This window comes from Nyctibius grandis, chromosome 4 (genome assembly GCF_013368605.1).
Source record: "Nyctibius grandis isolate bNycGra1 chromosome 4, bNycGra1.pri, whole genome shotgun sequence".
NCBI lineage: Eukaryota > Metazoa > Chordata > Aves > Nyctibiiformes > Nyctibiidae > Nyctibius > Nyctibius grandis.
The window spans coordinates 41,984,088-42,010,826 of NC_090661.1; the positions used below are offsets into that span (position 1 = coordinate 41,984,088).

The 26,739-nt window shown below is 40.0% G+C and overlaps 1 protein-coding gene across 1 annotated transcript; it reads left to right on the forward strand.

Moving 5' to 3' along the window:
- Positions 1–972: 972 nt before the first annotated feature.
- On the forward strand, positions 973–26,739 carry COCH (cochlin). The gene is given in 14 exon segments (XM_068397365.1): positions 973–1,209; positions 1,351–1,719; positions 1,721–1,843; positions 1,878–1,947; positions 2,027–2,071; positions 8,009–8,165; positions 17,774–17,907; positions 20,001–20,063; positions 20,923–20,967; positions 21,056–21,203; positions 22,972–23,075; positions 23,895–24,121; positions 25,069–25,585; positions 26,354–26,739. Coding segments are annotated over 14 exon segments (2,415 nt in total). The 3' UTR covers positions 26,530–26,739.

Sequence of the window (26,739 nt, forward strand, 5' to 3'; positions counted from 1 at the left end):
CAAGCTCTCGGGATCCGGAGAAGCAGAAAGAAACACCAGCAGAAGTTCCTGACATCTGCACCAACTGCCTTGAATAATTTTGCATTTGAGATGCTCCCGTAGGAGAAGACCATGTCATGAGGGAAGCATTGCCACCTTTATCCTGTGTGGGAAGCATAAAAATGTGTTTCTGGGACGATCAAAGCTGGGGGGAGGGAGGGGATCGTGTTCTCACTGCTTCTGTGCTTTGCTCGAATTAAACTCAGAAAAAAAAATTATTAATAACTTACCCGATCTTGCTTCCTATTTCATTGTATGGGCGGCATATCTCTGAAAGGATCGTAGAGTTCTCAAACGTATTTGTTTTCAATTATATGAAGAGGTATTTCATGATGCGCATTTTTATGCAACCAGTTATTAAAAAAAAAGCTCCAAATTAAGTTGCATTGATCAGCTGCCTCCCAAAAGACGGCTGCTGCCGTGACCGATCGCTCCCGGACCTGACTGCAATGCCTGCACTTAATTATTCTGCCCCGGCAAATCCATTAACATGCTAATTCCTATGAATTCTGAAAGTTTATTTATATTCGAAAGTTTATTTCTGGGAACAGCTTTCCCAGCAGAAGTTAAACAGCGAATGCCAGCGGCCAGCAAGGAACAGGATTTTAAGGCATTCGTTGAAATAAACGTGCTCCTGCCGCTTCTTCCCACCCATTCGTAAATAATCTGGTCATTTTACACTCGTGTCAGCTAATACTTCATGCCACATGTGCATGAACTACGAAAACGAAGCTGGCTCTAAAGTGGAGTTTTTTGTTTGATTCATTTTGTTTGCTTTTGGTTTGCCTTTGGGTTTGGGGCTTTTTTTTTTGGCGGGGGAGCGGTTTGTGGTTTTGGTTTTGTCTTTAATTTAAGCAAAGTTTTGCTTAAATGAAAGGCAGGTACCTGTAATACTTACGCTAACATTTTAGACCAAACACAAACGATACAACAATGCTGGTTAGGGTATTTCCATCTCTTCGAGAGATTAAATTAGGTTTAAATTGCCCAGGTCTCTTTTGCAGCGCCCCGCGGGACGAGGCACCGCCGGAGCGCGGCTGCGGCCCCGCCGGGCTGGCCGGGGCGGGGGGACCGGCCCTGCGGGTGCGGGCAGGGGCGAGGGCGGGAGAGGCCGCGTTAGCAGCGCTGCTGGGAGCTCTGCCCCTTCATTCATCTCCGAGGAAGGGCCAGGTGTTGTGGCGAAGTAACTGATAGCTCACTGGCATTTCTTAAGATATCTGGAACAAAGATATCTGAAATAAGGTATTTAATAATAATAATAATAATAATAAAAAAAAAATATATCTGAAACAAGGTGTTAAAAAGCTGTAGGTGGAAAGGAAACAAAGGAGGGTGCGGGCAGATCCGGCAAGGCAAACGGCAAAGGCGTTTTCGCCGGGCACGGGAAGGTCCTGCTGCCTCCGCTGCCGGTCCCGGAGCGGAGGAGCCCCGGCGGCCGGGGCGGCGGGAGGTCCCGGGGAGGGGGACAAATTGCTTGACCCGCTTGCTTCAGGCGGCTTTGGGCGGCCGTTCCCTGAGGACCCGGGCTGCGCCCAGGCGGCAAGAGCAGGCGAGGGGCGCGGCGGGGGAGGGACAGCAGCACCTGCCGGTCCTTGCCCAGCGATGGGGCCGCCCAGACCGGCTCTGCTCCCTCCTTCCCTCCCGCCCGCGGCCACCCTCGCCCGCCCCAGTGCTCATGCGCCCCGGGAGAGGTTTAAAGCGGGCGCGGCAGCTGCCGCTGAGTGTCTGGCTCCGCGGAGGTGCTGGAGCAGCGCGGAGGCGACGGCAGCCCGCGGTGGGGCGGCCCGGCGGGCGCGCTGCCTTGAGCTGAGCTGTGCTGTGCTGCTCTCTCGTCTCCTCGCCTCTGCTTTCGGCTCCGCGGGGTGCGGGCGCCCCCCGCTGCCATGTGGCTATCCCCCTTTCTCCTCGGTGGGTACCGCGGGGAGCGGCCGGGGGCCGGCGGGGCGGGGGCGGAGCAGCGCCCCGACCGCTCCCTGTCTGTTCGCAGGCGCCTTCCTGCTCTGCAGCCCCGTGCGCGGGAGCGACGGCTCGGGTGAGTTGACCGCCCCCCCTCCCTCCATCTCCCCGCGGGGTGTTTCCCCCTCGGACCGTCTCTACGGGTCCCTCCCCGCCGGGAGGTAACGGCGCCCGGGGGCGCCTGGCCGCGGGTGCCGGCTCGGCGCGCACGACTGTGGCCGCCTCTCGCCGGGGTGCGCTGGGTTTCCCGAGCGGGCGCCCGCCGGAGCCCCGCGGGCCTCGTGCTCTGCCGTGGACGGGCCGCCCGCGCGGAGCGGTCCTTGCTGCGGGGCCGCTGCCCCGGGGAGGGCTGCGCGGGGCCGGGCTCGCTGCGCTGCCCCGGCGCCGGCCGGTCCCCGTTGTGCCAGGCGCCTCCGGAGATGGCCCCGGGGGGAGGCTGCAGAGGGGCGCGGAGGATGTCTGGGAACGCTTCCAAACGGGGGTGAAACTCCCTCCTGGTGCAGGTTGAGGAAGAGCAGTGGTGGCAAGTGTCCCCATCAAGGGGAGTGCTGACAGCAGGAGTGAGTTGGGGGTGTGTTTGTGTGTGTTATAAAGGCACTTGTGCAGTGCTTGGCGATTTGAGGATCTACGATGTATTTCTGACTGTGGAATCAATTAAAAACTTTTTAAACCTGCCCTGCCATTATTTTGACCTGGAAAGCAAAAGAACGTACTTAACAAGCCTAGCAGGGCCGGGGCTGCCTGTTGCTCTGTGCCCGGTTGGACTTCATCCCTGCTGCTGGAGAGCGGGTTCTCCTGGAGCCAGAGTCAATCCAGGGGAACCGGGAACCATAGGAAGCAGTTAAAGAAAGAATTTGCCAGAAGGACGCAAATGGTTTGTCTGCCCCTTCCAGTGGAGCCCTTCACCAAGGGAGGGCAGAAGGGTGCCCTCCAGAAGGATGCGCTTCTAGACACAGGCCTGGGCTGCAGAAGGTGAGTGGCCTCAAGCTTTTCTGAATGGTTCTTCAGGATTTCACAGTCATTAGAAAGCAGGGTTTGCTGCTCATTTTATGTTCCGTCAAACAGTTGGAAAATTCTTTTATGCTAAACTGATAATGGCTATATGTCACACAAGTGCTATGGCTAAAAAAAGGGAAAAAATGCACAGCAACAGAAAATCTACAACCCCAATTCCTTTCCTTTTTGTTTTACAGGTGCATTACAGATGAAGTGCTGACAGCCTGTCATGAAACAAGTGAAAAGTTTTCTGTAATGCTTCTTCCCAAGGTTGGAGAAGAAGCCTCTATAATCTGGAACCAACTAAAATAACATTAAGGGAATATTGGCAAGATGGAATATTGGTACCAGGATGTGTTTGTAATATAAAATGTGAACTGTTACTGTAAGATGCTGTCTCTTACCATTATTCTGAACCTAAACTCATCAGCATTTGGCTATTGAACTAGAAGCTTGCAGGAACTTTTATAAAAGTGTGCTTAAATTCTGTTGTTCAAAGTAATGAAAGAACATTAATTTCCTCAAAAATCTACTGTATTTAGGCTCAAAACTACTCGCAGAGGTCTTAAAGGATCTTATACCTCTTGTTGTACTCCCCCTGAAATACACACAAATACTGCCGAGTTCAACTGCTCTGGGTACCCTACATGAGTCTGTATGGGTGGGTGAACATTGGCATGTGATGGCAAGCAACCTCAAGTTGATCAGAAAAGGGCAAGTCTCAGATTGAAATTATTTATATAGCCCTGACTAGATTTTTTTAAATTCCCTTGCCCTTGTTGTCCAGATCAGGGTATGTACATAAGATTAGAGGAATTAGTATGCAATCTGTGAACATGTTTTCCAAAACATAAACACATATATTTCTACTAGTATGTCTTTTTTTGTAGTATGGGTAAGGTTTGTGTGAGTATTCCTTGTATAAGATATGAAAAAGCAGGCTTGTTTGAATCCTCAAGGTAAAAAAGGACTTCAGATCTTCCTAAATACAATACTATACTAAATAATATAAAGAATAAGAAGTATAATAGGGATGTACTTCCCTATGTTATGACTGATAAAGCTATCTTACTCTTAGGAATCCCTGATCTTTTTTGTAATAATGTACATAAGGGTGTTTTTTTTTCCTTTACATAAACAAACTGCTTTCCCAAAGCAATGCATGGAAGCTTCAAGATTAGAAAAGCTTGGATTTTGGCTATGGATTTTATTTTTCTAGAGTCTTTTAAATTAGTGACTCCTGTCAAAAATTAAGTGAGAACTTTTGTAGGTGAGCATAACAAACAGCTATTCAGGGCAAATCAGAGCGCGTTGGATGTGGCACCAAAAAGACGGAAAATGATTGAAAGCATGGTTATTGGTTGGATGTTTTAAGAAAGAAGTAAGCCTTTGCGTGCTGCTTTTTTTTTTTTTTTTGTCAACAATGATGGAAGACATTCACCCCATACCTTTTAAATAGAGCTTAAATCAGGAAGAAATATAGTTTCTTTTCTTTGTTCTTCATTTTGATGGTGTACCCTGATGTAGTGTCTTGCTGTGAGGCTTAAAGAGTGTGTGTGTCTTGACAGAGTGGGATGGTGGTCATTTTATTACAGTTCTGAAGACCTAATTTTATATTACATAATGTAGGTCTCTAGTCTTCATCAGAGTCCAGAATGGGTAGGAGTCTAGGACTGAGTCATTTCCTGTAAATTACAGACTTATCTTTCCCTCTTTCAAAAATACGTGGATTTAGAGTATTGGATCACGTAAGTATCTGGAGAAATGCATCAACTGCTACTGCTCTTGCACTCTTAAATTACAGTGATTAAAACATATGGGTTTTATCTCAATTACTTTGTATTTCTCTCTCTCTCTCTCTCTCTTTGGTGGTTACTGCTGTAATGAAGTATCTTGGATATACTAACAAAAACAACCACCTTCTTCAATTTTAATAGTAATATCACATATGAAATTTGGGAGAATGATTAGTACGTAAGCTGGCAAAGAACTATTCTATATTATGTAGTATTCATACCTGTTTAATACATTTTCCTGTTCGCAATGGACTACTTGTAGTTTTATGGGTTCGGTAGCTGATGATACATGAACTAACAGGGAAGAACAAAACCCACTGCAGAGCTGATATTGTAAGTCTTCATTTTGGTACCCAGTACTTCTCATTTTGATACTGCACCTAACATTCCTAATGTTAGTCTCAGTTACAGAATTATAGCTTATAGAAAACTGTATCTACCTACATAGAAAACCAAAATGAAATTGTTGCTTTTTAATTAACAGCATCATGTATTTCAAAGTGTGTGGTGTTACCTCTGTGCTGATCCAGCTGAGGTATGAACTGCTAGAGCCCTTAGCTGCAGTATGTCAGCTCTTCAGTTCACACAGCAGCAACTTGCTCCCTTCCCTTGGAAGCCCCCCTCTCATGGTAGGGGTATGGTAGACAAGAATCATGACAGTATTTAGACTGCCAGTATGTAAAAATCCCATGGCTGGGCTACAATGGATTTCTATGTTTTCATAGCCAGGGAAAAACCAGCAAGATTTTTTTTTCCTCATCTTCTGTGCTATGTAAAATGTTAATCTGACATATGACTGTAATTCGTAAGTACCTGGTAGTGAGGAAAATACAGATCTCTAAGTGATAAAGTGTTTGTTAGCTAGACATGTCTAATTACTGTCTTTGAATTCCTTGGCTAGCTGTGCATAGTTAAGTACAGTACACTAGAAATGACAGATATTAAAACTTCCTGTGGCATCTTGCACTTATAGAGGCTGGAAGAATCTTGCAGGGTACATGACACAAGCAGTACTGTGTGAGCAGAGATTACCAGTGATGCTCATGGCAGTGATTCCTCCAAGGACATCCAGCCTTCCAGATGTTGTTTGATTCTGATGGTCTCACTAGTTGTCATTTGGTGGATATTACTTGATTAGCACCCAGTAATTGGCTAACACAGTTGTAGAACTTTCATGAAAGGATCAGGGGACTCAAACAGCAAAGCAAAGTGACTTCTTTTAGCATAACACCAATAATTTAGCACTTATAACAATGAAAATGCGGAGCTTCTAGGTATAAGCATGGTGATTCTGCTTGGTTTTTCAGACTTTGTTTTTAAGGCAAATGTATAAGACTAAACATGGAGAGGATGTGAGTAGGTAAGACTGTAAGTCCTAAAAGAAACTTCTTTAATTCTTAAGATACTTGAGAAGCGGATTAAATCACTTTACAGTATCTTACTGGGTAAACAGCTTTTATTATCTTGAGAAGGGAAAAAAGAAGTGTTTGCTGCTTTCTTTTTTCTTACTTTGTGCTATATAAACATATTTAGCATATTTAAGTCACATCTTTGTGCTGACAAATAGCGGCAAAGATTTTTCAGGATGATGTGATTAGTTTAACATAATCTCAGTTTAGCATTAATGAGGATTACATATACTTAAACCTACATGCATAGTCTATGAATGTAGGTGTTGAATTTGTGCAGCCAGAATGAACAAACACACTTCCCTGTGCACCTCTGGCTGTAACTGTTCTGCTTTTCGGCTCTGAAGTCAGTGGGATTAGCAGGAGGTGTGATCTTTTCCATCTGCTGATGAGGAACAGTGTATGCTCCAAATACTTCCAAATAACAGCGGCTTACATTAGGGTCAGTAAACACCTTAGGGTAAGAGAGAACAGGGGGCAGGTGAAAGACAGGTCACTGGTCCCTTAAACATACTCTCCTTGGGATATAATGCTGTGGTGTATGTGCCGATACATTGGCCAGCCTCTGTCAGCTCTCATCTTAATATTCTGACAGTAATACTCTAAGTGCATATAGAAAAGGTTCTTGCACCTTCTGGTGCTCAGCAAGGGCAAGATGTGCTCTTAGGAAGTTCAGAGAAATATCCAGTCATGGATTGAACTTATATGTTGAATTGATATTGGTCTAAGGCAAAGCCCTAATTTGTTGTGCTATCAGACCAGCTGAATGTGCAGTCCTGTGTAGTAGAAGGATGGTATTAAGTATCCAATATAATGACCTCTAAGTTTTCAAAAGAAAAAGCATCAATTTTCCAAGCAAAATTGTATGCTAGTGTAAATCTGTATATGCATACCTACACTGCAAGCACAGTGAAAGCTTAATGATGATAATTTGAGGAGCAACTTTTAAGAAAAAAAAAAAAAGGCAGCAGAGTTCTATGTGGAAAGTGCATGTGCCTCAGCTGAATAATAACTTCTGTCTCACTGGGTGAGTGGCAGTCCTTTGCACAGTGATAATGGTGTAAACTTCATTGCAATGAATTGATATGAATGTTCTAGATGTTACTATATTACTGGAGCAAGGAGATGGGTACTCCTTTTTTTTTTTTTTTTTTTTTTTTTTCCCCTCCTCACTGACCTCAGTAGGATTTATTGCAGAGGCTAAGGGAAATGCTGCTGTCAACCTGCTTCATGAATGCAACTAGAGAGAAGGTTCAGAGTTTCCCAAGTGGTTCATAGATGTCCCATGGCTGGGGATTGCTGTGGGAACATCAGAGTCGTTTAATTTCTTGCTTGGAGAGTGCTGCCTGCTCATGTGTTCCACCAGCCCTCAAAGGTCTTCCCCTTGCCTTTCTGTCTCTGCAATAAACTTACAGATGGGAATTGCTTTTTCCCCCCTGTCGTATTCCTTGGATATTATTTTAATATCCTATTATTTTAATATCCTTAAAATGTATTTTAAGGTTTAGTGGAGTTTGCTTGTAAATCTTTTTTTTACTCTTTTCACCTTTTTCTGCCATTCCTTTCCCATAAATAATTTAAAAGTGTGTTCTTCCTTGTCGTAACTGTACATTTGTAAGCTCCAAAGATGTCTTTACAGACATGCTGGAGCATAAGGTGAGACACTGTACCTAATTTCAAATTCAAACTTTGCTTTAAACTTGGAAACTGTAGAGAGATGGAAAAAAAAAAAAAAATCAAAAAAACCCCACAACAACCACATAAGATTTTCAGGTCACAGGTTCTTCTTTTTTTTTTTTTTTTTTTCTTTAGCTTCCACTGCTGTCACATGCTTTACAAGAGGACTCGACCTTAAAAAGGAGACAGAAGATGTCCTTTGCCCAGCAAACTGTCCTCTATGGCAATTTTATGTCTTTGGGGATGGAGTTTATGCCTCTCTTTCCAGTGTCTGTGGAGCTGCCATACACAGGTAAGTCAGATGATTGCTAATCAATGTGTCAAGCAAGTTTATGTAGTCTTGCCACACTTAAATTTTAACCTTTTGATGCCATCATAATAAAGATCTTTCTGGACTTTGGGAGACATATTAACTCAATAGGAGTGTCATTAGGAGAAGAGAGAACAAGGAAGAAAAGAATGGCTGAGTGGTTTGCAAGTTATATCTGAGTTGTGATTAAGTGTTCCTGAAAACTGCTTTATTACATTTCTCTGAAATGGCACAGCAGCAGACGGACTTTCACTGTTAAGATTACTTATGTGTCACTGGTAGACATGGAAAGTTACAGTATAAATAGTAACTGGAGAATAAAAGCAGATTCATTTTCTGACTTTCCTTTACATGGCATTTTTTCTGAAACTGTTGAAAACATTTTAAGCTCCTATGCAAACAGACCTACCTGTGATTTGGCTGAATGTGGTCCATAGACTATTATTTTTAATCAGTGTTATGTTTTTTTTTGTTACAGCATTTGTCTTCTGACAGTTGCTTGCTGGGTGTTAGTCTACTTAATGATCTCTTAATTAGACCAGTATCTAGCTGAATTCACTCCTGTATCAAACTGAAAACTAAAGACTAAGAAAGATATCCAGATAACCCATGTTAAATAGATGTCATTAGAAAAGCAATAGTAATTCCACAGGGAAAGGAAAACAGGCTGGCAGAAACCTTGTTAAGGTTATCTGATTTCTTTTTTTTTTTTTTTTTGAGGAGGGACAAAGATTGAGTTACTTATTTGCAAGGTACATTCTCTCTTGCATCAATTTTTAATAAGGAAATGTTGGACAAAACCAGCTGGAGGCAGGGAGATATCTATTTCAGATGCTTGTGGAAGCCAGACTGATTCCTGACTGTCAGTCTACAGCAAGTTTCAGACTTTTATTTTAATACTTCGAGAAAGCTTTTGGTTATTAAAGGAGGATTTTTAGCTTCATCTATTAACTGGCTGTATAACACGATACTTGTTCACTTAGACCTTTTCACAATATGCTTCCTACCACAAAATAGATTTGAAACTTTGTAAGGTGTTATCGCTCTTAAGATAGGACTGACATTTCAGCAACAGAAATTTGGATTAGACATGAAGAAAAGTCTAACAACAAGGACAGAGACTAGATAGCCTGGGATATTATAGGAACTGCAGTAGACAGTGCAGTTTCCATCTGTCTAGAATAACTAGATGGCTTCAAGACAGGATCAATTGTAGTTAAAGTACAGACTAGATCATCTTGCCCAAATTTTTCCTATTTAATTTCTGAGAACTATAATTGAATATTACAAATATAATTGAAATTAGGACTCCATCATGCACATACTAAATTATGTGGGTTTCAAGAGGTACTCTTGACACAAATCATTATATTGAGGTATCATACTATATTACAGAGATCTTTTTATGTCCTGTTCCTATGAATGAGATTTCATTAGCATTTGTGGATTACAACATAAGTTATTCAGAATCCCTTCAAGCATCACTGAACTTAAAACTAGTTTTATTTAGCTTCTAGGTACATTCATGTTAACATACACGTAAACTACAGTTAAAACAAACAAAAAAATCACACTATCTCATTATATTTGTATGTTCCAGATAAGACTACTGCTGCCATTGTAGAAAGGCTGAAACTGTTTCACTGAAGCTTTTAAGAACAAAGTGTTTAAAAGAAATGGAGGAATAGTTTCAATCTTTTCTTATTCCCCAGCAACAGAAAGAGACTCTCTCAGAATATATTGATGCGATGCTGAACTCTGCTATCAGAGTATTTTTTATTTTCAAAAAACCCTAAAATTTTACAGAGAAATAAATGACTAGAAGATAAAGGAGGGAAATAAATTTTTCTTAAGATAAACATTATAAATCCTATAACTTGTAACAAGACTTCCAAAATTAGGGATAATATTTAAACTCCAAAGTAAACTAAATCTAACTATTTTTAAAAATTGGATTTAAGGAGGGGTTTTGAGTAGAAATTTTGTCTGGAATTTCTCAAATGCCATGAAGGAAGCTAAGACCTAAGGTACAATAGGGGCAGCTAGAAAAAACTTGTGAGGTATTGTGGGGGTCTCTGTGTATTTGTTTTTAAAGCTTAAGAGTTAGTTTCAAATATAATTATATGTCTCCTTGTGTGTTTTATTGCTAGAACAGGCTTCCTTTCAATCCTTCTGTGAAAAGAATGAATGCATGCCTCCATTCAGTGTGCTTTAAGTGTCTTCATGAGTGTTTTAAAAAAAAAAAAAGTTAAATTTCAGTTCTTCACTTTTCCTAGTTTGAGTATATACAAAAAGTTTGTGAAATACTTTCTGGATAAAATGTCTTCCTTTAACTTTTTTAAAGAAAATAGGAAAACAGATTTCTTTCTGTTGTCTTCTTTCTAAGATAATGTTTGTATTTAGTGATGTAGGTATTTATTTTTAACATTCCGTTTCTTTACGGGTTGCCAAAGGTGTCTTTACTTGAAGAGAAAAAAAGCTTTTGCTATCATGATCTTTTTCTAAAGGCACTTAAGAATTGAGGTTTTTTTGAAATGCCACAAAAGTTCCTAACCAGTTAAACTAGCCAGTGATCTTAAACCTCCCATGCCAGTGGAGACTGTTTGATGGCCAGAGAAGTCCCACCAAGAAAGCTGGCAGGGCTAGGTTTCCTGCGCCAGCTGCAGGAAAGCAGCAAGCCCCATACAGCTGGGCTGCAAGATCTGTTTTACTGCAGAATTGTACCTCAGCGGAATCTCTTATTAATTTAAATAATTAGGAGTTAGTAAAAGTGGAATACTGAAATACTGGAAATACTGAAAATGCTGAAAAGTGGAATACGGAAATACTAGAATGTTGAAAATGCTGAAAAATGTTCACATGATATAAACTTTTTAATATAATTTTTAGATCAGCACCAGAAAGATCAACAAATTTATAAATAAGAAGGAGGTACAAGAAAAGGAAGAAGCAGATTTCTTTTCAAGATTTGCATAGTCTTCCCCTTAGATCATAAAGCACAGGCATTTTATACACCACTTAGGTCTTCACCAAAGTCTGTACCTTCTAAGTGATGTGTAGTATTGTTCTCCAGCCCAGAAGCATAAGAGCATGGAAAAATATGGATTTTTTCCATAGTCAGTGTCAACCCAAATTATACCTCTTGTGAAATGTGCACCCCTGTTTGTAAAACCTGGATCTAACAATCTGTTTCCAGAGACATTGCAAGAACAGAGTGCTCTAGTAGCAATGAAGGGAATGAAATATACCCACCATTCTAAACTGTCTCTTCCATTAAAGATGTACATCAACAATGTTCAAGTCTTCTGAATATGATAAAGTGTAGTACAGAGTTTCAAAAAAGCAGACTATGGGTTAAAAATCTTCTGTTTCAGAGAACTGCTGGTTTTTCTTTGGAGACTACCTTGAAGTTGGGGGCTGGTAGTCCTGCCAGCCTTTCATACTCAGAACAGAATTTGTTACATGAGAATGTTTCATTGGTTTTGCTGCAACTATTAGCAGCCATAAATACTGGTCCTGGTAAAAAAGGATTGCTGGATGGAGGAGAGGCAATGATAGTTATTTAGTTCTCAGCTAATTTCTGTGCAGGCTACAAAATCCAACAATAACATACAAAAAAACCTTGCTCCTTCTCGCTCTGTGTTGCAATGGCTAAGCTCCATGCTGGTGTCAAAGTAATGCCAGGAACATGTTGCTAATAGCTAATCACCATAATTTGCTGTTATTGTGATGTAACTAGATACCTGCTTGGAGAATTAAATATCTTCAAAATAACTGAAACCAACCACATCTACTTTACAACTAGGTATGCCCTACGTTACATTGCATGGTGGGTGCAACATAGGTCTATACCTTAAGCACTGTCGAGTACCAGGCCTGTGCCACTATAATGACTGTTGCTGTTGTCTTTTATATGAAGCAGAGTCAGACAACTATCCATCGTTTCAAGAAGCATCAGTCTTGGGAGTAGTGCTTATTTTTTTTTTCTTTTTAAACTGAAAATGATTTTGTGAGCATGGGTCAGTTCCCCCCTCCATGTACGCTCCAGTTTGTGTGCCAGGTCCAAACTGAGGCCTGATTCCTTAATTTTATATAAACCAAATAATGTTTATTCCTATGAGTAGTTCCATTGCTTTGAGGCAATTATTAACACAATACAATACTATATAGTGCATGTAAAGAATTTAGCAGAATTCAGCTACGAGTAATTCTGTATATTACAGATGAATAAGCTTTCTGCCTGTTTTAGTTTATTATATTTGGCTTTTTCTCTCCTTTGTCTCTCCTTATTTTATGTGTAATTACTCTCAGGAACCAGAATATTTATTTAATATTGCTCTTTTTCTGGGCAGAAGAATAAAAGATTTATTTGTCGGGGAAGCATGGAGAACCTCCTACCAGGCTGACACTATGCAGGCATGAAGAGCTGAGTTAAATCTACTACTGAGTGATTAATTGGATTAATAATCAGAAGGTCAAATGAAGGACTAGGTTCTCAGCTTGTGCAGTTCTGTTCTAGTGCCAGTTCCACTAAATGGAGACCTAGCCCAATGTGGTAGTGTTTAGATGCTAAATAGGCATGTAAATTTTTTCATAACCTTCCTAACTAGTCACAGGGTAGAACCATTTCTAATGAAACACTGGGGTCCCAGAACTCAAGCGTAGCAAAAGCATATCATGGTATTACCAAACTGGGCACAAAGTGCCCACAAACACACATGATGGCCCCTGAGCTGCCCCAGTGTTTGCTGCAAGAATATTGACACAAAGGTCGTCTGGCCAGAGTGATTTCTGAGCAGGTGTAGATCCCCTGGGAAACTTTGGTGTAGTGCCTGCTTCTGCTGCCAAGCCTTCTTTCCTGCCAAAAGCAACAGGGGTGCAGAGGAGACAGAAAGAGCACAAGCCAGGGGCCAGAGGATGCTGGCATGAAACCCTGAGCAGCTCCGTATCAGTGATTGAAGGCAGTCAGGCAGCAGTAGGAGATTGTGGTTTGGGGAAGGGGAGGATGCTCCTTGGAGTGATGGAGAATGATGCAGCTGCTCATAGTAAGGAAAGATGGGAATTCAGGTAATTCAGCTATCTTGTCTTAAGTCTCTGAGGATAACTGTTTTCATCCAAGGACCCTATAGGAATTTCCAGCTGCTATCACAGCCAGCACCCTGTTAGCAATGGGAGCAGGAACGTTCAGGTCAAAATTATGCTCTTGAGCAGCATGGCAGGTCTTCAGTTTTCTGCTCTCTCCCTTCTGCTGACAAAACAGCCTACCTATAGACATATATGATGAGCCTAATGATTAGCATAAAAACATACCATGTAAGTTTCTGAGCAAATATTTTGCTTCTGGATTGCAAGACTTAAGTCTGCTCAATGTGCACTTCATTTAACAGCCGAGGTGCTGTCTTGCTGCCCTTGGGCTTGGGACCTTCCCTTGGCCTACAACATTTAGTCTATATTCAAGTCTATTTCTCTTCACCCTTTAACGTTATTTTACAACAAGGGGAAAAATGATCTTTGTCTGTTTCACTGACAATGTTTTGTTACCTTTAGACAATTTTATCTAGCTGATCCTTACCTTACACTGAGAACTAAGCCCATTTAAGGAAATCATCTTGGCTTCATCTCCTAACATTTTTAAAGAAGTCAGTAGCTTATAAGCATGCCACAAAAGGTGCTTTCTCTATTGGCCAAATCTGTCACAACTATTACAAATTCTAAGAAACAATGGAAAAATTACCCAGAGGAAAAATGTTTTTCAAAAAGGTGAAAATCTTGTGTTTCTTTTAACAGGAGACGGTATTTCAGCTTTCTACTGCTGTATCTAAGGTTACTGACATCTATAAGGGTCATCTCCTATGGCTGGAAGAGTCTCTTTGTGGTCTAAGCATCGGTTTTGATGTGCAGGCTCCTTGAAAAATTCTAATTCCTTCAAAATTCAGCAAAGGCAAGCCAGTCCTGTATCTCTTTCTCTGAGAGCACAGATAAACAGTTCTTGCACTTTACTTTGAGGAGGAGCATGAGGCTCTAAAAAGCTTCAATCCCATCTGCTCATTTGCCTCAATTCAGATTTTTAAGTATGTTTTGGGTGAAATTCCTACATTTCATAAGACCTTCCCATATCTTCTGCTGCCCTTCGCCAGTATACTTTCTCCCATGAGCTATTGTGCAGTGAGGTACTGGATTGCTTCCTCATGTATCTGCTTTTCTGTTTAATTTGTGTGCATTTTTGAGTGAAAAATGCCATTTAGGTACAAATTATGATTTGTTATTAACAGTGAAGCTAGGGAAGAGAATGGACTGATAGCTTTTATATAAAGCTGCTGCCAAGCAGCCCTGGCAGTAGCATGAAACATAATGAGTAAGGAAGTGAAAGCAGTTCCTGGAAAATCTGCAGAGTTCTAGTTTAATCAAAACAGCCGTGGCATGAAAGTCAATCACACGGGAGCAAAGAACAGTGGTGAAAATCAAAGCAGACTGTAATGACATAAATCATTCTGAGGAAATGCACAGGCACTTCTTCACTGTTTAAATATCACTGCAGATCTACACAAGATGAAGCTCACTTTAAAAGTCAATCGTAAATGACTGCAGAAAGGAATTTGCCAATCATCTCTTTCAGAATACAAAGGCAGACTGACAATGTGGTTTATTCCACTTCAGCATATATGAGCATGCACTCTGAGTAAACTTGCTGGAAGAAACATCCCAAGTAAAACCGAAGAGATTGTAAGAGGTGGCTTAAAGAGTTGTACAGAACAAAAGGGCAAGAAAAGAGGAATAACTTTCATAAAGCTATGCTTCATGTTACATTCACATCTAATATCAGCCCCCCACTTGCATTAAAAAGACCAGAGTTGTCATGTGGAAATAGGGTCTCTTCAGAAGGCAGTCGAGCTTTATGACTTGTGATGAAATACAGCATCACATGTTTTCAATGAATAGATAAGGAGCAAATAAATCTACTCTGGTTTCAGTGGAAAGCTTCCAAATTCAGTGGAGACTATCTAGATTTTATTTTCCCCCAGAACGATTACATGACAATCAAAATGAAAAGACCAATAGACAAAATGGAACAATACAGACAAAACTGGTCACAGTGTGACTAAAATAAGCTGAAATCATTGCTTCCAGGCGTAGTTCTTAGGCTGAGCTTTCAGTGTAGATGTGTTTCTGAGTTTAATTCAGCCAGTGCTCAAAGTTGCAAGTCCACAACAAAGGAAGGGGGAAGAGATACTAAGCTCTTCTTGGGAGCTAACTTGGGCATAGATCAGGTTTGCTGATGCAAGCCCAAAGTAGCTTCACTAAAATTGCAAGTATAAACTTAAACTAGAAATTGTTCCAATTAAACACATACATTCTAGTTCTGACACATATTTCCTTATCCATTAAGACTGAGACCCTACTGAAGGCTTGAATGCCAAAGAGAACCAGGTACTAAAGAAGAAAATTATGTTGTAACTAGACTGAAATATTCTAAATACATTAATGTATTATTTTTCCTAAAGGTAATTTGCCTTACTGAATTTTCCTGTCATTTAAAAATAACCAGTTAGAGGCTCTGGTCTAATTTTTCTTTCACTTTTTTAAAGAACTTTAAGTGCTGTTTGTATTTGCCAACTTTATAATCTGATTTTAAACTCATTCGGGGTAACTTTACTAAAGCTCCTCTGTATATATAATGTATACAGTATTCCTAGGCAAGAAAATATCTGTGTATTTTGATACTATCATAATCTTCTAAGATACAAGAATTAAATATATATAACCACAGTTCAATTTAGAAATGCAAATCACGTCCATGAATGAGGAATGTATTTTAACAGCAGTCCACAAGGACATTTATATGGAAGCTGCCTTTGCCACAGATACGCAGAGCTTGTATTACCAGAAATATGTGCAAGGTTTTCTAAACTCTGGTCTTGATTATTCTACTTTTGCAATGTTTTAAATCAGATTAGGCCAGGACCTCTTTCCAAGCAGGAAGCCAAACAGATAAGAAAAATAAACACAAAGGCACAACATTGCTGTGTCTAAATAGCCTTGAAATGGCTGTTTGTCTCCCACAGTACTGTACCTGCCCAAGTACTACAAAGTATCAAGATTTTACTGCCTCTTAGAGAAGCTCAGCATTGAATTTTGGCCTCTAAAAATAATAACTGTTCTTTCAGTAGCACATAAAAAGAGATCTGAACAGTTCTGACACCTATTATTGTCACTTGAGGTATCCAAATGCAAACAACCACAACAGCCTCTCTGCCTGCAAAACCAGTGAAGTTCTCTGTGGGCTGCCTTTAACCCTGAAGTTTCCTAAATGCATAAACCTGTTGTCCTGCTGGGTGTTCACACAATCCTCAGTCCATGAGCATCAGCAAGATTTTCAAATTAGCTATTCCTTCGCCTCAGATGGCAGGCCAGATCTAGCAGGCAATCTCAAAACCTGTTTGTTGAATCATGAAATGAGACTCAACAAGGGTAAAACCACAGTGGCCTTCTCTAAGAACTAGACTATGACCTCTAAAAACTTGTCTAGGGTCTGGGTGTTTTAGGTTCAACTCTCTTAGTTTTGGAAAACTTCTTCCATGGATTTTGCTACAAGTTTTCTTGTCACTTCTGCATTTCTGAACTGACCGTTCTAGTAAGGCATTAAGGAGTATCGTAGTCTTATAATACTGAATATTACTTTATAAGATATTTTAATCAGTAAGCTTCTTGGTATTTGTTCTGAATTTGTTTTTTTTTTAATTAATCCATTATAACTGCATAGTAAGGATGCATTGCAGTATGCTTAAACTAATGGCGATAGCTATGACTTGTCAACTATTACCTGAGTATTCCAAACTCTGAAGCTGCAATTTGGTATGTTACTCTCCATCTCTGTCAGTGAAAATGACACAGTTGAATTGCGTCTACTGTTGATATACTATTTCCAAGTCTAGACTGAGAGCAATCCAGAATCTTACACAGATTGAGTTAGTAACTTGCATTTAGTTATTTCCTTCATTTCAGATTTCACATTTAACGTTTACTACAGGTGAATAAGAACAATAAGATGCTTTAGCCTCTGCTCTTATAATTATCAGTAATATCTGATGGCTGCTATCAATAATGCCTACCATTTCTGACTTAACTCTGTAGTTTCATAACAAGATATCCTACATACCCATTACTACCATAAGCAGCAATTTTTCTTTCCATTTTTCTTAGCATTGGTCATTTTGCAGCGAAGCATACCAAGTTTTGTTTCAGTCACAAATATACATGAGGCATAATGAGTTCAAATATGTTTCGCTGGAGCTCTTTCCTTTAGGTATTGGTATGTCCTTGAAACATCACGCTTCAGCGTCAGTCTGAACAGTGCCAGAAATTTAGAATTTCCTGACCTTTTTTTTCTAAGTCTGTGTGGTGCTCTGCAGAATAGTTTCTTTTAAAAGTCTTTTCAGCAATTTATAGCTTGTTTTAGCCTGAACACAACTGCGTGATATATGGCATCTTCTTCAGGAGGCTAGTATCCAATGTACTAATAATGGTATAATTGTATTGCATTTTCTTGCGATTAAAATGTCTGATTTATAACAACCCTTTTTGTATCTCAGGGGGGTGATCACCAATGCAGGAGGAGCTGTAAGGGTACAGACTCTCCCAGGACAGGAAAACTACCCTGCTGTAAAAGCCAATGGGATCCAGTCTCAGGTGCTCACTAGATGGGCTTCGTCTTTCTCAGTGACTCGTAGGTGGATCACACTTATATTTTGCAAACTGTATTTGAAATATTAACAGAACTCTAGGAAAGTTCATCAGTGCTCTTTTATGCATTAAAAAATGTGATTGCTATCCTAAGTGTAGTAACAAGAGTTTTCACTTCTAACTCATTATTTTGTCTTCATTTTTCCACAATTCCCTTAAAATACTATTCTAGCTAGTCTGTAGCAGAAGCTGATACGAAAAAAGTGGGTCACAGTTATTTAGAATACAAAGACATGATAGCAAGCAGTCGACAGTGCAGTTCCACGACAGTTTAAGCTGATCTTAGTCGGTGCTTTGATCCTGCTGTTGCAGTCCTGTCCACCTACTGCTTCCAGCCATATAGTTTTATCCCTTCTCTCCCCCTGCCTGCCTTCATGCAGGCAGTAGCACTTGTCAGGCCCTTCAAAGAGCTTGTGCAGCATTCCCTACAAAGAGAACGCTGACCCTCCATAAGTAGGAATAATGTCAACTTGGGTGTGATGTGGTCATTAAGCTACAGTGTGACGTAGTGTTTTTTTCAGAAGTTTTTGTCCATATAGTTGAGATACTGTGCCTGATTGCAAACCAGTTATCATGCCCTGACACTTGGGTGAGGTTAAACTACCCTCATAAAAATGTATAAAGAAGCCTACTGGTTATATATGTTGTGGGGTTTCAAAAATATTAAAGTGTATGTATTTTCCAGTATATACTTTCAAAGTCTGGGAAACAGGTCTCTCTAATGCATTCTTATTGTTTACATAGCTAAAATTCAGCCTACTATCTCTAAGGTACTAGTAATCCTTGTGTAGTGTCCATTGCAAATTAATAGCTAAGAACTTGGAATTACAGGTGCTTTTGTTGAGGGTGTGAGTGAAATCCACTTCTCCAGATCAAGTCCTGAATTTATCTGCTAGAAATAATGGCTACTACAGTTCAAAACCTCTCAATTACAGAATCACAGAATGTTAGGGATTGGAAGGGACCTCGAAAGATCATCTAGTCCAATCCCCCTGCCGGAGCAGGATTACCTAGACCATATCACACAGGAACGCGTCCAGGCGGGTTTTGAATGTCTCCAGAGAAGGAGACTCCACAACCTCTCTGGGCAGCCTGTTCCAGTGTTCAGTTACCCTCACCGTAAAGAAGTTTTTCCTCATATTTATGTGGAACCTCCTGTGTTCCAGCTTGCACCCATTGCCCCTTGTCCTGTCAAGGGATGTCACTGAGAAGAGCCTGGCTCCATCCTCATGACACTTGCCCTTTACATATTTATAAACATTAATGAGGTCACCCCTCAGTCTCCTCTTCTCTAAGCTAAAGAGACCCAGCTCCCTCAGCCTCTCCTCATAAGGGAGATGTTCCACTCCCTTAATCATCTTCGTGGCTCTGCGCTAGACTCTCTCTAGCAGTTCCCTGTCCTTCTTGAACTGAGGGGCCCAGAACTGGACACAATACTCCAGATGCGGCCTCACCAGGGCAGAGTAGAGGGGGAGGAGAACCTCTCTCGACCTGCTAACCACACCCCCTTCTAATACACCCCAGGATGCCATTGGCCTTCTTGGCCACAAGGGCACACTGCTGGCTCATGGTCATCCTGCTGTCCACTAGGACCCCCAGGTCCCTTTCCCCTACGCTGCTCTCCAACAGGTCTGTCCCCAACTTGTACTGGTACATGGGGTTGTTCTTGCCCAGATGCAGGACTCTACACTTGCCCTTGTTATATTTCATTAAATTTCTCCCCGCCCAACTCTCCAGCCTGTCCAGGTCTCTCTGAATGGCTGCGCAGCCTTCCGTTGTGTCAGCCACTCCTCCCAGTTTTGTGTCATCAGCGAACTTGCTGACAGTGCACTCTATTACTCATCAGCTGCTATTGTTTCAAATGCAGAATCTCAAAGGAGAAGTTCATTACCTGTAAAACAAGAAGTGCAATACTGGATTACGCTAAAGGTCTGTCTAGGCCTGTGTCCTATTCCCAGAGTAGCTAATCGCAGATGATGAAGAAAGGTTATTGGAAATATAGTATTCTTCAAGCACTTGTAATTTCATCTAAATACACTAAAATACAGTAAATTTATTCTTCCAATATTTTAACAGGTACCAGGAACGCAGTGCTTGAAGCAGTTGGACAATCAGTATCAACAGCACGTCCTTCTACAGGTAGGAGATCTCTGCCATGAGGAAAGCCTCCTGTGATAAGATGTGCTGCAGTGCGTGAATCCCTGGTTAAAATGCTATGTGTCATAGGATTCGTTTATTTTTAAAGAAGAAAACATATACAATGTTTGTTTTTGCAGTGTATCTTCCATCAGCAAAAGGATGAATCATTTGTAATTGGGCAAATTGATTCTGATTTCAGTAGTGTTTGTGTAAATTAAAAAGAAGAAACAAACTTGAATGAATTTGGAAAAGTAGTACAGATAACATAAAGGAGGGAAAGGGCTCATGAGCTTTTGAGATATTAATTCCTATTAAGTGACAGAGAAGACAGAGGTAATGTATTCCTTCTTACAGAACTAATCAGCTGAGTGGTGTGAAGACTTATGTAGCAGAAATTTAGATGTTAGGGGAATTTCTCCACAGAAAATGCTGCCAGTAAAAAGCTAGATCAGTTTTTATGAAAGTTAGTGGTATGTAAATGCTGGACTTTGCTTTTTTTTGTGAATAGACCATTTGCTTTACAGTTTAATTCATGGTTTGCTTCCAAAACATTAAAACTGTGCATGGTACAGCAGATTGCTGAGAAGTGGTAACACTTGGGATGGTGAGCTACAGCAATCCACCCAGCTTTCTACATTTCAGTAATCAGCTAGGCAGATGTAGAAGGAAGGTTAAACTCTTTCATTTGAAGAAGAATATTCTCTAAGGAGCAAAGCAGTAGTAGTGCAAGTTTAATAATTAAACCGTTCGACAGTTCTTACTGCAGATAGTAATTCTTGGAGCCTGAGCTTTTTCTGGTTCAGTTCTGGCCATTCATCTTGTTGTTCTTAAATGATCCATGCTGTTTCTTTCACTGAAGGTAAAAGACCTAAGAAGCCACTTGATAAAAAGGCTGGAAACAAAGGTAGGAATGCACAGATTTAACTTTTGCAAAACAAAATTCTAATGTTTACTTGGTGTTAAGTAAGTCTAATTATTTTGGATGTTCTCAGACTGTAAAGCTGATATTGCATTTCTCATTGATGGAAGTTACAACATCGGCCAACGTAGATTTAATTTGCAGAAAAACTTTGTTGGAAAAGTAGCTGTGATGTTGGGAATTGGAACAGAAGGGCCTCATGTTGGAGTTGTACAAGCCAGGTAAGAACAGATCTATAGAAAATATAACTGAGTGATTAATAAGAGAAATCAATTAACATATCACTCCCTATTTTGCAGAACAGTATTCACTCAATAATGGCAAATGAATAGCAAGAGGAAAGCAAACTCTTTCCAGCTGTAGTACTGTTTGCTCTGTGCTACATGGAGATGTCCATGTGAGAAGAAGTGAAAAATCTGATCATCTTCTGCCCCTGTGATACTTGATATTTGGATAGAGAGAGCAGCTGGACTTCCCGCAGCCCATCTGCTGCTGACAGTTTTGTAGCTTATCTTAGTAAAACAGCAGAAAGGACTCGGCAAAGGAGAGATGACTTTTGTAAAAAATTGTAGAGAGAGAATTGTCACAAATGGCTGTGTACACGTACAAAACAACTGCTTTTTTTCAACCTATAGGTTACTACAGCTAATATTTTCAAATTGTAAGTGGTCACTTTTTTATTTTAAGTCTGTTCATACTACTATGTATGTTTGCAGACTGCAAAACACTCTGAAAGGCACTGCAACATCCAACACATTGGTAGAAGGTTTTTTGGAGCCATAGCTCAGTTTGCTAGCGCTCAGCAGTAGCAGTTTTCCAAGGCTTAACCAATTTGGTTATTGCTTCTGGAATAAAGGAAGCACAAAGAAGCCTTTAACTTTTATTCCAAGAAGATGAAACATCTGTTAGATTAACACAGGGTTTCTCTATCACACCTTCCATCACTAAAGTCTGTTCCTCTCCTCTGCCTTTAGACAACTGCAGAGTAGATGTCTGCATCTGATTTAACGATCTAGGCTTGCTTTATAGTCACTAGACCACATTTACAGCACAAACCATCTGAAGCGCTTTGGATGCCTCTTTTAGGATGTGATGAATTCCATCCTGAAAAATCCAGTTTCTGTCCACCTTAGACATCAAAACCTAGGGGAAATGAACCCCAGTCTTGCTGTCCTGGGTTTAAATACTATAAGGTGAGGAACAATTTGTGGAGTAACTGAGTAATCAGTTTAGCACCTTGAACATTCAACTCCTCTTCATTAGAAACTAATCTTACAAGCAATAATCTTTATATCTCAAAATGTACCATTTTAACAGTTATTCTGCCATGAGATTCAGCATGGCAGACCAACTCTGCTTGGCACAGGGGTTCATTCTAGTGGTTTTGATGCAGGATCAGGCCGTTTATTCATAGCAGCAGCTCTTTGACCTGCAGATGTTTATCTTTCTACCCTTTGCGTGGCAAAAATAGCTTAATTTCTTTTTGTTTCCTACTGTAAATCAAAAGTGAAATCTGGAAACATAGCGTAGCTAAAATCTTTAATTTCTTAAATGGAATCAGTAGCTAATGTACCTTAAAACTTCTCAAATTAAATAACTCAAACTGCATTCCTCAGGAATTTTTTATAAAGAAGGTATTTCTCATACAAATAGTAGAAAAGCTGCCAATTTACAATTACACAAATACATTTAGTTTAACATATTCAGGTTTTTTTTCTGTATATATTTTCAACCTAATGTTTTCAGCTGCTTGATAAGCCTAAGAATCAGCCTGTTCTTAATTTACCCACCCAGGTAAATAATTCTTCTTGTTAAGGATTGTGAGAATTATTAAGCAAGGAGCATACTTCTATTTTAGTAATTAAAAATATAGAAAAAAGTGTCTATGACCAAGAACAAAATTATTCAAATTGTGTTTTAGCTTGCTAATGCCATAGCAGTATGAAAAGTGAACTACATACTTTATTAGTCTGTTTTATTTTTCCACAGTGAACATCCAAAAATTGAATTCTATCTGAAAAACTTCACTGCTGCAAAAGAAGTTTTGTTTGCAATAAAGGAATTAGGGTTCAGAGGAGGCAATTCTAATACAGGTGAGCTCATACTTACATTCAAATAGAAATTACTTCTTTGTATATTTTTATATATATGTGTGTGTGTGTGTGTGCATCTACTGAAGTTCTTATAATTCAGTTAGGTAAGAAAGTGTTTTAAATGCCATGCTCATTTTAGTCAGGTTCAACATTTTTCCACTAGAACATTGCCACATCTTACATTTCATTTCCAGAAGTTAGAGTTGCTTATTACACATTTAATTAGAGTAGAAGTGCAAGTATAACTTCCTGTGTTTAAACAGTAATCGACTTTTCACTAGTAACGGAGTGATATTTTGAGACAAATTCATATCTAAAAGGCTTAGTGTTTCTTTCTTGTTGAGGGGCTAATTAAAGAGTTAAACTAAACTCAGAATAAGTAGTAAGTGGTTGTGAAGAGATATTTGCCAAATGAGGAAACCAAGCATTCCAAAGATGTTGCATTTCACAAGCTAAATTTAGGTAGCTCCTCAACTTTCTTCCTTCCAATCCGTTTGGCAGGCACTGATACATCTACTTCCTAGTACAAAACTAGACCTGTGGGTGAAAAAATGTCAGTGATTTCTTCCTCAGCTTTATCTGTGGATGTTTTTTGGTGGGGTGGTTTGGTTTTGTTTTTTGGAGGTGGGGGGTTTTTTTGTCTTTTAACTTATAGGTTGCTCAGTCTTCATTATTATCAAATTTCCTGGGACACTATTTTGCTTTTACAGTGGGTGAGACCTGTAATCACAACAGAAATCCAGCACAATTTCATACAGGGAACTGGTACCAAAATATAATCACATTCGTTCTTCGTATTCTTTTTCTGTTCGAAACTAGGGAAAGCTTTGAAGCACACAGCTCAAAAGTTCTTCTCTTTGGAAAATGGAGCGCGCAAAGGAATTCCCAAGATCATTGTAGTGTTCCTAGATGGCTGGCCCTCAGATGATATAGAAGAAGCTGGCATAGTGGCCAGAGAATTTGGAGTCAACGTATTCATTGTATCTGTAGCGAAACCCACAACAGAGGAGCTGGGAATGGTACAAGACATTGGTTTTGTTGACAAAGTAAGAGAGAAGAATATCATTATACGTTTTTCAGTCATGAGTATGATTCTAGAGAATTTATTTCATGCTAAAATCCCAATGAACTAATTCTTAATATTTTTTTTAATCTCTCTCTCTCCAAAAAGCCAATGAAATTATCCCTGCTAATAAGCAATTTAAAAGAATCACAGTAGGAAACCTAAAGCAGCACTTTTTTTTTTCCTGCTAAAGGGGCTATGCAAAGGGTACCAAAGTGCTATCACTGTCCCCCCAGTCCAGAGGCTTGGCCAAGCTCTAGGCTCCTGGACTTTGTAATTACATGAAGATTCTCAGAGTAGGAGAATCCCCTGTCCTAAATATGGTTAAATGGGTCATAGGCAATGAAACGCAGCTATGATATCTCCTATCCTGAAATGGCAGACAGGGAGGCATATCCTTCAGTACCTGCTCTATGGATGGTTATTTACTTACTTTCATTACAAATGGGACAGAAAAGATTGAAAAAAACACATCCTAACAAGTTCACATGCAAGCCATTCATCTTGGATGAAAAGATTTGGTTCTTGCTCTCTATGAATTAGAGTAGGAATTCAAACACAGGTCACCTACTTTTTGGATATTCAGGAGCATGACTTAGTTTACTTTGACAATTTATAATTACATAATTATAATTTTCCATTGTTACAGTTCCTATGAATAAAGTTAAATTATTTGGAATTTCCAGAGGTCGAAGGGCAAAACTGACTTCTTATTGGATAAAATAAGCTATATTATAGCTTTCACCAACTTCAACTGCAGATGTTTGTCCTCCATTTCTTTAAAAACAAACAAGCAAAAACCCACTCCAAACTCCCACCATCAGGCTGCATTTCTAACCTGCCTTTGAAACAAAATCACATAGGTGTCTGATTATTATCCATACAGCCACGGTGTCAGTATTCACCCGTTGACTTTTTGTTTTCAAACAGGCTGTCTGTCGAAACAACGGCTTCTTCTCTTACCAAATGCCCACCTGGTTTGGTACTACCAAATATGTGAAACCTCTTGTCCAAAAATTGTGTTCACATGAGCAGATGTTGTGTAGCAAGACATGCTACAACTCCGTCAACATTGGTTTCTTGATAGATGGTTCCAGCAGCATCGGAGACAGCAACTTCCGCCTTGTGCTCGAATTTATCAGCAACGTTGCAAAGGCTTTTGAGATCTCTGACATTGGTTCCAAGATTGCAGTTGTGCAGTTCACATATGACCAGCGTACTGAGTTCAGCTTCACAGACTACACCACAAAAGAAAAGGTCCTCTCAGCCATCCGGAACATTCGCTACATGAGCGGTGGCACTGCTACTGGTGATGCCATTTCTTTCACAACCAGAAATGTGTTTGGGCCAGTGAAAGATGGACCTAACAAAAATTTCCTCGTTGTTTTGACTGATGGTCAGTCTTACGATGATGTTAGAGGACCTGCTGCTGCTTCACAAAAAGCAGGTAAATGATGTATCTTTAAAGGTAATGGAAGTTAATTCATCCTGTTTGTGCTGTATTATAAATGTCAAGATTTTAAACAAAGTTTGCAAATACAGCCCCAGTGAGTGAATCAAGTACCCATACCTGTCTTAAATTCAAGAAAATGTGAGCTCTTAGGAACTGTTTTCCATTAGGATGAAAAATCAGCACTGTGGAGCCAGGTATAAGTGGATTCACTCATGGCAGCTTAGTTAAAAATGTACCCCTAGTCTTATTTTCCTGAATAGGAGAGAAATTAGTTGATTAAAAATAAAGAGCCATGTGGTGAAGCTCCAACCAATGATGCCATCCAATATGGCATTACCCCTGCACTGCATCATCATCTAGAATGGAAACAAGCTATTTTAGCCAAAAAGGTCACTGGGCTGCTGATGCTTGAAAGCACTAAGCATACACAAAAGATCCAAATTTATTTTCAAAATAATTTTACACAATGTTAGTTGTGTTTCAGGACTGACATCTTTGCTACATTCATGTCTGTCGCTATAAAAAGCACTAAGACACTAGCTCTTAAGATATCCCATGTTTCCTTCAGGATTCTTACAGAGACAAATCTAATTCTTGATGTTTAGTGGCAAAATCCATTCATCTTCGACAGATTGCAGGTATTGAAACATGCTTCTCTGATCCAGATTAAATCATGGATGTAGGAATGGCTGTTTTTCTTGTATCTGTAGGCAAAATGGTCTTAACTATTTTTTTTTTTCTTACTGTGCTATTACATTGTAGGAATAACAGTCTTCTCTGTCGGTGTTGCCTGGGCACCTCTGGATGATCTGAAAGACATGGCTTCTGAACCAAGAGAATCTCATACTTTCTTCACTAGGGAGTTCACGGGATTGGAGCAGATGGTTCCTGATGTTATTAGAGGCATCTGTAAAGATTTTTTGGACTCTAAACAATAAAGCAAAAATCTGCTGTTGGATATTACTACTTCAAAACTAAAAATCATGAAACTGAAATGGTCCCTCTAAAGTACAGGTGTTTTATTCTTCTATATACTATCATAATGCAAGGGAAGAAAAATGGCTACTTTTTGTTTCTGTAGTCAGTCAAGGATTCTTGTGAGCTTGTTAGAAGTTGTACTTAATACTGGAATGCAGAATTTGGCCAAC